This window comes from Propithecus coquereli, unplaced genomic scaffold (assembly GCF_000956105.1).
Source record: "Propithecus coquereli isolate 6110/MARCELLA unplaced genomic scaffold, Pcoq_1.0 Scaffold53, whole genome shotgun sequence".
Lineage (NCBI taxonomy): Eukaryota > Metazoa > Chordata > Mammalia > Primates > Indriidae > Propithecus > Propithecus coquereli.
The window spans coordinates 4964084-4975760 of record NW_012151174.1 but is presented as its reverse complement, the minus strand read 5'-3'; the positions used below and the strand labels follow the sequence as shown (position 1 = coordinate 4975760).

At 48.8% G+C, this 11677-nt stretch overlaps 1 protein-coding gene across 1 annotated transcript in view; it reads left to right on the top strand.

The window, feature by feature from the left end:
* Positions 1–11677, top strand: part of PALLD (palladin, cytoskeletal associated protein) — a 90212-nt gene that overhangs the window by 42536 nt on the left and 35999 nt on the right. Inside the window, exon 2 of the mRNA XM_012657117.1 lies at positions 4373–4894. Within this exon, the coding sequence (XP_012512571.1) occupies positions 4449–4894 (446 nt within the window). The 5' untranslated portion in view covers positions 4373–4448. The remainder of the gene's footprint in view (positions 1–4372; positions 4895–11677) is intronic.

Here is an 11677-nt window from a genome sequence, read left to right as displayed (position 1 = left end):
GGCTTTCTGAGCCGGCCCCGCGCGCCCCGGTTCTGCCCTGGGACCGGCCGCCTCACTGAGCCGGGGCAGTTTTAGCAGTGGGGATAGTGACACCCACCGCCTGGGCTGCTGCAGACGAGTCAGTCCAGCGCCGGCGGGAAGTGCCCTGTGGCTTTGCGACTCGCAAGAAGGCAGAGGAGCTGCTCCCCCCTCCCCTTGCCCACGCCCAGCTGCGCGCAGCGGAACAGGTGAAGATGAAAATGCCCTGCAATAAGGGGGACGCCGTTCCCATTTTTTAAAGGTCCCTTTTGTGAAGTAGCCAGGATTGACGCGGCTGTTCTCTTCCGAGGTGAAAGACCAGGCACCGTGCTCATTTAATTCTCACCGCGACCTGCAGCCACTAGCGGGCCGAGTTGGGTTCCGAGCCAGTACAGCCTAACTGCGACTCTAGCCTTTTTCTCCTGTGCTGCATTTCAGCTTGGGACTGTGTTTTCAGTCTGGCTAAACTTGTTCCAAGCTTGCTTTAATCTAGTGGCAGGAGAGATGACTGAGTTGGAAAATACATTGGTTCTGCACCTCTCCTTATCCCTGCCAAAGCTAAATCTTTGCCCCATCCAACTATCTGTAAAATTATTCTTGTTAAAAGCTTCGTGCAAACCACTGGGTGGGGGCAGGGGGATTACTGATTTCTGTAACGCGTGAGGAGAATCCGCTGAGTCAGTACGCACGTATTTCCTTCCTGAGCTGCCACGGCATTCTCCCCCTCGCACCATTTCACCCTAGAAAGAACCGAGTTCGAAGTCAGATATTCTTACATATGTATTAAAACCTTGACTGAGGCTGGGTGCAGTGGCTCAGGCCTGTAATCCCTGCACCTTGGGACGCCAAGGCAGGAGGATCGCTTGAGGCCAGGAGTTTGAGACCAGCCTGGGCAACATAGTGAGACCCCCAGCTCTACAAAAAAATGTTTAAAAATAGCCAGGCATGATGGCAACAGCTGTAGTCCTAGGCCTTCAGGAGGCTCAAGCAGGAAAGTCACTTCCCTGGAGCCCGGGAGTTCGAGGCTGCAGTGAGCTAGGACTGCACCACTGCACTCCAGCCTGGGTGACAGAGGGAGACCCTGTCTCTTAAAAACAAAAGCAAAAACAAAACTCTTGACTGATGATTCAGATCCTGAAGGCCCTGGATGCCGTAGCTACAGAGAGGCATGAAAGTGAATGAAGTACTCAGGAGGGAAAGACGGCGACAATCTTTTAGGTCACATGGAAGGTCCGGGTTCTCTTACGTTGTAGTGCCTGGTATAGTGAAAGAAGCCAGGGACAGGGCTAGGCTCTAACCTGGCTCTGCAGGTAGCCTGCAGGTGACCTTGAACAGTTACTTAAATCCTGTTTTCCCGGGTATACATGGACAGTGACAGGTGCAGAACGTCCAAACAGTCCCGTTTCCTTAAGTGTTGAAACGTAGAATTGAAGAACGGGCAAAGGTGGGGAATTTCTTAGACTTTTTGAATCGGGGGTGTGGCGGACAGAGGGGAAAGCAGCTTGGAGGAGGAGTCTGATGGATTATAGTGGGCAAAACCAAAGATCTAAACAACATGACACTGCAAGTGTGCCTGCGCCCCGGGCTGTCTAGACTCCAGCCCGGCTTTCCGTCCTGTGCACAGCGCTCGCAGAAGGGTCAACTCAGTGTCTCTTCCCTGTTTCATTTTCAGAGAAAGGGCAACAAAAAAAAGGGAGCAGGGCGACTGGAGAAGTGATGAATTTTTTATAACAAATACCTTTTAAGTAATTTTCAAAAGCTACAGACAACCTTGCCTTTCTGGTACCTTTCATTCACTTGGCCCTTTTATCTCTATGAAAATCAACTTTTATAAAAACAACTTAGGCCACGTACGGCGCCTCACATCTATAAGCTCAACACTTGGGAGGCAGAGGCAGGAGGATCACTTGAAGTTAAGAGGTCGAGACCAGCTTGGACAATATAGTGAGACCTGGTCTCTACAAAAAATTTTTTTAAAAAATTAGCTGGGCATGGTGCCCTGTAGTCTCAGCTACTCAGGAGGCTGGGGCAAGAGGATCAGAGCAATCCTGTTTTTTAAAAAAAATTTTTAATAATGAGAACCAAGAAAATAAAATCGTGCATGTCATCACATCAGAATCCGGCTGTCAAATCCATTTAACTGCAGTGTTTAAAAAAAATTATCATCTGCACAGAAATCAAGTCACACACTTTTAAGATTCAAAATGTGTGTGTTTGCTCTCCCCTCCTACCTTTGCAACCCTGCGTATTCCGGTCCTCACCCAGGGCTGAGCCACTGAAGAATAGGGGGAGGAGAAACCCTAGTGCAGTTCTGCAGCGCAGGCTGTGCCAGCAGCCAGGTCGCTAGAATACCTCTTCATTCCCTACATTAATAACGTCTCGAACTGTCACTTCTTACTAAAAGTAGCACGTCAGCAGCTTTAAGCCCACTTGGGGGTTCTTTTTAATGGCCAGTGAGGAGGCTGAGCACACGGAGAACCAACATGCCAATGGTCTGGGCTCTCCTGCCCTACTGCTTTGAAGCCCGGCTCTTGAGAGCGACTCCACGGTCCTGGGCAGAGGCATCCTGGCTCCAGGCGCAGGGCACACTGACGTCCGTGGCTGCCGCAGCACAGCCGCCACACACAGCCTTTGCTGATGCCAGGCCAAGCTTAAAACACCTCACAGCGCAGCTGCGGCTGTGGGCGCTGTGAGCCCAGGCCGGGACAGAGTAGGGTGGCAGTGCCTCTGAGGAGAGCCACACAGACCACTTCCAGTCCGGGTGCAGAGCTCGGGTGAAGAGTGTTGCTGAGCATTCTGGGAAGAGAATGCTTTTTACCATGGCTAGGAAACGTGAAAGAGACGGTCAAGGCGGCGGGGAGATCAGGAAGGAGCATTTGGGGACTCAGATGAGAGTGCTGGATACTGGGTTTTAGAGCTGGTGGGTGGTCTTTATGAGTTCTGTTCCTGGGCCAGTGCTAAATGCACGAACGCAAGAGCACATGTGCCGGACAGACCACCCAAACCACACAGACATCTGGAACTTGGGGCAGTGGCCAGTCCCAGCAGTGGCGGGGCTGCTTTTAAAACACTGAAATTAACTTCAGCAGGCGCCCACAAAGTTCTTTGTTGTTCGAGTCTTTGAAGCTCTGCACGCCTTACGAGTAGAGAACCACCTTCTCTTTATACCTTTCAGTTCCCAAGAACGTTTTTGTCTTCTCCTGGATTTTACTGTAATCACTTTACTGGAGAATTATAGAAAGTAATGGGAGACACAGGAGGGGGCATAGAATTTGCGGATGTTCCCACACTAATAACTCTTGGTAACACACCTATATCTTTTCTGACTTCTTATAAGCAGCATCAATTGTTTTTATTGCTGAGTTTCTAAAAGCTTGACTTTTGGAGATTAAAATGCCTGTGGATAAGAAAGTTTGGGGCTTTTGTTTTTTAGTTTGAAAAGGTTTTAAGGTTAGGCGCATAGCTTTGCCTATTTGTAGAATTGTTTTATCTGCTTTTATAGTGCCAACTTCTGTTTAAGTTTCTGTTGAGTTCTTTTTTTTTCTTTTTTGACAGCCATTGCTCCCTTTGTTTGCCTGATATAAATAAAGGAAAGCATCTTAGATGTACAATTGAGGTAAACAGGGAAGCTTCTGAATAAAAGAGAGAGAGATTAGATAATTGCTAGCTGCTTGCTTTTATTCCAAAAATTAAAATTCAGACTCTCTCTTCTCAATGGAAAATATTTGGGCAACTAAATCTACATTACAAAATTCATTTGCTATTACTTATTGAACACCTATATGTTAAAGTTAGATGTCACCTGCTTGCACGTGTTTGATATATAGCATACAATATTGGTGAGTATTAAGGTTTATATAAGTAATTGGCAATTCAGAGTTTACTACTAAAATCGTGTATATAGTAAAGGCTTTTTTAGGGAACAAATACAGAGATGAAAGCAGATCTTTAAAAAAAGCAGAGAGTGGCATTTACCGAATGCAGAGTTGACAGCACTGAAGTAGGAAATTGGACTAACCTAAATCGGCCACAAATAACTTCAGTTAAGTGGTATTTTAATCTTCTCGTTCTGATAGAATTCTTTTTCAAAAAACTGGCTACAAGCGAGAGAACTCAAGGTCGGTAAGTTTTTCTCTTAATACCTCTGGTTCTGTTACAACAGCGTGGCTCCCGGAAGTCAGACCGAATCGCCCTCGCGGTCCGCAGCCTGGTTTGGACCGTCCCACACGGCACCCGCATCAGACCCTCGAGGCTGCGGGCCGGCCCTGCGCGCTCCGGCGGAGCGGGCGGTCGCGTTCCCGAGTCGAAGGGCCCCCCGGCCGCTCTCTGAAGCTGTCCCCTTCTCTCTCCCCAGGGACCCCCTGACGCTCCAGCAGCTGCAGAGCCAAGCCCGCCTGTCCCCGCCCGAGCCCTGCGCGCCCCCCGCGCCCATGAGCGCGCTGGCCTCCCGCGCCGCCGCCGCCATGCAGTCCTCCGGCTCCTTCAACTACGCGCGCCCCAAGCAGTTCATCGCCGCGCAGAGCCGGGGCCCCGCGTCCGGCCACGGCACGCCGGCCTCCAGCCCCGGCTCCTCCAGCCTCCCGTCGCCCATGTCCCCGACGCCCAAGCAGTTCGGCCGCGCGCCGCCCTTCGCCGAGCCCGAGGGCCCCTGGGGCCCGTCCTCGCTGTCGCTGTCGCCGTCGCCCCCGCCGCCGCCGCCCCCGGCCTTCAGCCCCGGCCCGGCCTTCGCGGGGCCCGACGTGTTCCCGCCGCCGCCGCCGCCCCCGCTCCCGAGCCCCGGCCCGACGCCCGCCGCCTTCCTGAGCGCCCTGCTGCCCTCGCAGCCGCCGCCCGCCGCCGTCAACGCCCTGGGGCTGCCCCGCGGCGTCACCCCCGCGTGAGTGACGCCCGCACCCCCATGCCCGACCCCCCATGCCCGCGCAGCGCCCGCGCCCCGCCCGGCCTCCCGGGACGGCCAGCACGGTTCCCTCCCCCGGGCCGTAGCAGCACAGCCCCGCCGAGCTGCTGCCCAGCCACCTGACCCTACCAAGGGCGACGCTCTGTCCTGGGAGTTAGACACCGAAATGCTCAAAACCTACGCAGCGCTCTGAACGGTTACGGAGAGGGCAGCGGCCTCGCCTGCCGTGTAGGGAGCCTCGTGCTAAGCGGTTCGCGTGGGTTACTTCACTTGGCATGCTTGTCCCCACTGAAACAGCTGAGGATTCCAGTAGTTAAATAATTTGCCCAGGGTCACATGGTCACTAAAGTGATATTTTAACCCATGTTTGTCCAATTTCCAAAGTCCATGCTCTTACCACCAAAATACGTATCTTAACATCCCACACCAGTATTACAATAGACGTGGAGGAGTTTCGTTATTAAGTATACTTAGTGTTTTGGAAAAACCCAAATTAACAGAAGTAAGAAATAAGCCTTTACATGATCTAGTGATTGATTGGAAGGGGCAAAAACAAGTAAACGTCTTTACGTTTTGGTGCAAACAAATGAGGTGCATGCAAGTAGTGAAGACAGGATGCTGCCAGTCCTGCCTCTGGCCGGCAGTGTCCCCAGCTAGCTTATGGGCTCTGCTAGCTCAGTTTGTTTATTTGCAGATGATCTACTGTCTGTCTCTTCTTACATCACAGTGCTGACGGGGCAGCTCTATGAAATCTTTACAGTAGAAAATCTGTGAGGATAAATAAGATGACATCTACAAATGTACACTAAAACCTTCAAAAGAAATATCGTACAGGTGTTTGGCATGTTCTACTGAGGAGTAAAGTGAATAAAAGTTAGCACTTACTCATTTTACTGAAGAATTCAAACACGAGTAAGTGCCAGCAAAAGTCAAGCCAGTGCCCACATCTCAGCTCTCCCTGCTGAAATCCTCCTTCAGCTTGCCGGAAGCCCAGTGTTGCTCAGAGGAAAAAGGAGGAAGCCTGCTAAAGAATAAGAAGGCCAGGCGCAGTGGCTCACACCTGTGATCGTAACGCTCTGGGAGGCTGAGGCAGGAGGGTCCCTTGACCGTAGGAGTTGGAGACCAGCCTGAGCAAGAGTGAGGCCCCTTCTCTACTAAAAATAGAAAAATTAGCCAGACGTCCTAGCTCAAGTGCCTGTAGTCCCCGCTACTCGGGAGGCTGAGGCAGGAGGATCGCTTGAGCCCAGGAGTTTCAAGTTACAGTGCTTCAGACAGTGCCACTGCGCTCCACCTGGGGTGACAGAGCGAGACTGTCTTCAAAAAAGAATAAAAATGAGAAGACCTTAGAATTCAAGCTTTTCCTTTTTTCATTCATATATAAAATTTTCTTTCTCTGGGATAGACTAATAGACTAACGCCACCCGCCGTAAAGACAAGCATCGCCCTGTCTGGCCGTGGCAGGTGTGTCAGGAGCTTCGGTTAGCAATGCCTTCTTTTGTTGGGCACTTTCTAAGTGTTGATTATGTAAGAAGTTTTATGTTGGAAATCTGGCTTCTTCTCAAACCTTTATTCGAAAAAGCAGAGTCAAAGGAATATGTAAACAAATAAGTCAAATAAAGGAGGCAAATACAGTACAGTAATGATGTGATAATGGGCTGTTTAAAGTTGAGTCACTCAGCTTGCCTGAGGACAACCTTTGTCTTTCTCCTTTTCTGTTCAAGCTGTTATTTAGCTGCAATATTATCTTGCTACAAAGAAGCTAATTATTAGAGACTCAAAAAGTGGGAGTTTGTTGTGTGACAGTTTTTCTGTCCTCTCTCATTAAAAGGGTACCAGATCTGGCTTCCTAGGAAGATAAATACTGTATAAATAATCTGTTCTAGTATTTCTCATATGGAATTTGATCAAAGACTAGTTTTTTCAAAGGAGTTGGGTGGTCACGCTTTTATCATCTTCAGTAGAAACCGTGGCTTATTCTGATCTCCGACTTTGAAACCCTACGGAGATGCACAGAGGGCGACCTCAAGTGACAGGAGCACTTGCTTCTTACCTCCATCTCTCACTGTTGCTCCTTTTATGGAGTCAAAATTGTTACCACAGGAGTCCAACGGTTCCTGCCATCTCTTAAAAACAGGGAAGTCATGCTGATTTTGTGGCTATGGAAAATGCACCCTAAGATAGTTAAGTACTGTACCATCAAAAATAAGTGACACTACCAGACTGCAGATTTTTAGCTTTGTGCCAGCCCAGTAAGACACGATTATGTGGTTACGCTTTTGTCTTCAAGGAATTTTCCTGCTGCTAAATCACACACACGTGAAGAATTCATTCTTTTGGTTTAATACTAGTGTCTTTTAAAACATTCGTTTCCTCTGGCATACTGTGGGACCAGTCATTCGCATTCTGAATTAAAAACAAGAATGTTGCTATTTATCGTTTGTAATAATTCAAATAATTTGCCGAAGATTGAGCGTCCCTTTCAGGACCGCCGTGACTAATTGGCATTCTTGAACTCGTAGCATCTGCCGAACTATTGTCAAATTAATGTTTCCAGTTCCACTCGTGAATGTTACCTCTTTAGCTGGATGGTTTTGCCTTATATTTAGTATGTAAAGTGCCAGCAAATAGATTCATTACACAGGACTCAGTGAAGTAGAAATTCATTAGATTTTTTTCACAAGACTTTTACCAAAATCTTAAAGATAAGTTTCTGATATCTTAGGTTTCTCAGTCATCAGTTGCATACTCGCTGTCTTACTCTGTGTGTTTAGCGTTGTTATTTCAATCTGGAGAAAGGAGGTTAGTAAGTACTAAGTTTCCAAACAGTCTGTGGAGATAGAGTTCTGTTTCTCACACGTCTGGGTGGCAGAGGTCAAGGCGACGGTGAGCCGTTGCTGGTTCATTGCAATTTGGGGAACTTCTGTACACACAGTTCCTCGAATGCCTTTCTTCCTTTATGCTACGTCCGTCTAAGTTTACTGGGGTCACTGGCAGAGAAAATACCACCTTGCTCAAAGCTGTTGACAGACACAAATATTAAGTTGACCAAATGTTTTAGATGGAGGCAGTGAGGAGAACATGCCTTACAGAGAAATCTGTTTGCACTTTTATAAAATTAACATCATCTACTCCCCTCACTATTGCTGATAGTGTGACAGCTTCCCCTGCCATAATCCTGTTCCTCCACGTAGTGGATCGGCGCTACGCGATGCTGGGAATCCAGAAGGTTCGGCAGTGCCCGTGGGCACGGTGCAGCGTTTCCGTCTCTGCTGGGCTCTGAGCGGCGGTGCTCATTCTAAGGGGTGAATCAGATCAGACCCATCCCTGAGAGCCAGACTGGCGCTGTGTCTTCTGTCCACATTCACGTTCCTAGAGTCTTTGCTCACGGGGAGTGCCACGTGGCCACAGTTTTATACTCATAATTGCCTCTTTTGTGTAAGTAGGGCTTTCGTTTAAATTGTTGCCCCGTGTTTGTCACAAACAGGAGCATGTGTCAGTAAGAGCTTCTGTACAGGTGTGTGAATGAGAGCTTTTATTCTGCAGGCCCTTGGCTCTTTACAGACGTGATCTCACTGTCCCTCTTTGTCCCTGATAGAGAACAGGTAGGTGGGGACTCTGTTATCATTCTGCATTCAAGAGGAGAAGGGACTTCCCAGGTGCTGGACTAAGCCTGCGCAAGGAGAAAATAGCGTGGCTTAGCCTGGGGTGTGGTGCCTCGGTTGGTCTCCGATAAATTGATGTCTAGTATTTCTTGATTAAAGAAAACCATTGCAGAAGCAACAGAATTCCCTGAGTTTTAAGGAAAAGTTTGTAATAAACGTAGCTGTAATTTTTCGTGTGTGATCCACAGCATTTTAGACAGTTTTCAAGTCAAGACAGTGTTTAGATGGTAACCAGTCAAAAAGAACCCAGCAGATGGAGGCTGCAGCGGCCTGTGCAGACGGCGCCGTATTCCTGTCTTCTGTTGTCGGGAAACAGGCAGGTGGGGGCTTCTCATTCTCCGCAAGAGAACAGAGACCTGAAGGGGCCGGGGCATGCCCAGGACATTGTTATCGGGCTCCTTAGGGTCCAGTGTCTTAGCGGATGCCACAGAGAGTCGCATCTGGTCCTGGGCGAGTATTCCTGGCACATCAGTAGGAGCGGCCTCCGTAGTGTGCCGTGACTGGGTCAGGATTCTGCTGAAACATCTCTGCCCCAGGGGCGTCTCGGCCCTGCTCGGCCCTGGCTGGCTCTGCGCTGAGTGCTACACAGCCTAGCTGCCTTTGTTATTTTATTTTTCAGAGAACCCAAATATGAAGAGAATGTAATAATAGAATAACATTATCTATTTTCCTTTAAATATGTGCTCAAGATACATTTTTTTTAACTTGACAGCTTTGGCTTCATAATAAAATTAAGTTAAAAAAATAGAACTGGCATACAAAAACTCAGTTTGTATATCTTGGGCCCTTTTATGTATTAATTCATATATGACATTCTTGCATATAACAGATACCTAAATGCCAACATGTTAATGAGTTTGCACACTGTGGTGTGGTTGTGGTTGCCCTCAGATTTCACCGAATGTGAGAGGAGGAGAAGCAGAGGACTTTCAGTAGTTAGAAAAAGAATTCTCTGGTTGCTAGGTGGGCACTTGATCTCTTAAGCCAGTGTTGCACTCTGGAGATTTGACTTTCTGAAGTCTATCACAAGACTGACCTAGAGTCGTACGTGATGGGAAGGATGCTTGCAAGATTATTCAGTAGCTTAAAAAAAGACCTCCTGGGATGTAGTGGTGGTTGAATCTGGAAGATTTTACCTTCCAGATGCTTGTGTGTATGTTTAAGACGTTTCTGTCCCCAGCCACCTGAATATTATTTCAAATGGCAAGTGACGTACTGTTAAAGCCAGAGTAGACAGACCGGTAATGTTTTGCACAGTTGGGCTACGTGTGTATACGCCGCAGTACTGAGTGTGGGAAGCCGGTCATGAACTGTTTACTGGCAAAGGTTTGCCTCTGGTGTGGATTTTTGTGAAGAGTTCTGGTTTCAGTAATTGTTTGCTGTGAATAGCATCTTTTTGTTTTTAATTACAGAAATCATCATGAAGGGAGATCATTTCTTTGTCACCAGATACCCTTATTTCCTAATGATTTGCTACTCTTCATTTACCAACATTTACCAAAAGTGGGTGCCATTTGGGAGAGCAAACCCACAACCATTCTACACCAACTCCAACACAGAATTACTTTTACAGGAAAACAAACTCAGTTGCCAAAACTTTGCTTCAAAAACTTACAATTGCTTTCTTCCCTGGTACCTCCCCTTTTCCAAACACTCCATTTGGGTTTCCAACTCTAGCCTTACACGCTAACCCTAAGCCCTGTCCTCTGCTTTTAACACAATTTCCTAAGGTGTTTTCTGAATGGCATTAGTCCAGTGAGATATGCTTTCTGAAAAAAACAGGAGGTCCCATATTAAAATAAGTGTAAGAAACACTGTATTCTGTTCCTCTTCCCTTGGGGTTCGCGGCGCCCATCTGCTGACCCCGCCGGGCTCACTGTGGCCCTGTGCGTCCCCGGCCCTCCCAGAGGTCTTCCCACAGCCTGCGATTCCTGCCATTTGCGCCCCGCTGGGAGCCACTCCTCCTAGGTCCGACTGACCCCACTGTCTGACCCACCATGCGCTCCCGCCAGCCCCTGACATGTCCTTCCTTTTGTTCTTTTCCTCCCTCTCTGCCATCCCACCATAAAAATCTCATTTTGTAAGTACCGTGACTTAGTTTTGTTCAACATTGTATTTCCGCACCTAGAACAGGGCTGAGGACTGAAAAGGCAGGCAGTGAGGGTTATTCGCACATGCTGGGAAACTCCAGCCGAGACTCCTTGGCATCTTTTTAAACCCCTTCCTCCCTTTCATTGGGTTTCCCGCGCCAGCCTCTGCCTGTGATTCACTTCCACGCTGGGTGCTTTCCGGGGCCTCTCCAGAGCCCCTCTCACTGTGCCAGGCACTGCTCCGAGTGCGTAACACACACGAGTTCATTCCTTTTCCAAATAACCCTGTGAGACACATGCTGTTAATAGCCACATTGTACAGAGGGGGAAACTGAGGCACACAGTCACTAGGTAACTAGCCTAAGCCACACAGCTTTTAAGTGGTTAAAAAAAAAAGGGATTCTCACTTCTGTGCCTTTATTCACGCTGACTCTGAATTCCTACCTCACTCCCTCTCTGCTTGACCCATCCGCATCCTCTCACGTGCCCTTACGAGCCAAGTACATTGAGAACTGCTGCCCAAGTAAGAGGACCGACTCTGTGCGAGCAGACAGGTGTGTACCTGTCCAAGACAGCTTGCGGCTGTCGTTCTGGAAAACCCAGTTCTCTGCCCCTCTCGGTGCGATGATCGACGCTGCCCTTCCCACCTGTGCCGGGAACGCGGCTCTCGGCGTAGCCTGCCGGCAGGAGCTCGCGCTGCCTTCTGTCATCAAAGGCTGCTCATTCACACAGTCGCGCCGCGGGTTTATGTGGCGCACAGGGTCATGATGGGAACTGGTGTGTCCCCAGTTGGGTCCGCCGTAACAGAGAGCTACCTACCGTTACTTTTACCTTTCAGGTGACTTCAAATCCTAGCTCTCCTAGTTCTCAGATGCAAGGCTGTAGTCGGAAGCAGCACAGAGCTGTACTTCCAGAACTGTAATTTCTACTCGTCCTGAGCCTGACTCCGTACGTGTGGTCTGACTGCAGATGGCTCTGACACAAATGCTGACTGGGGAGGAGAGGTCGGA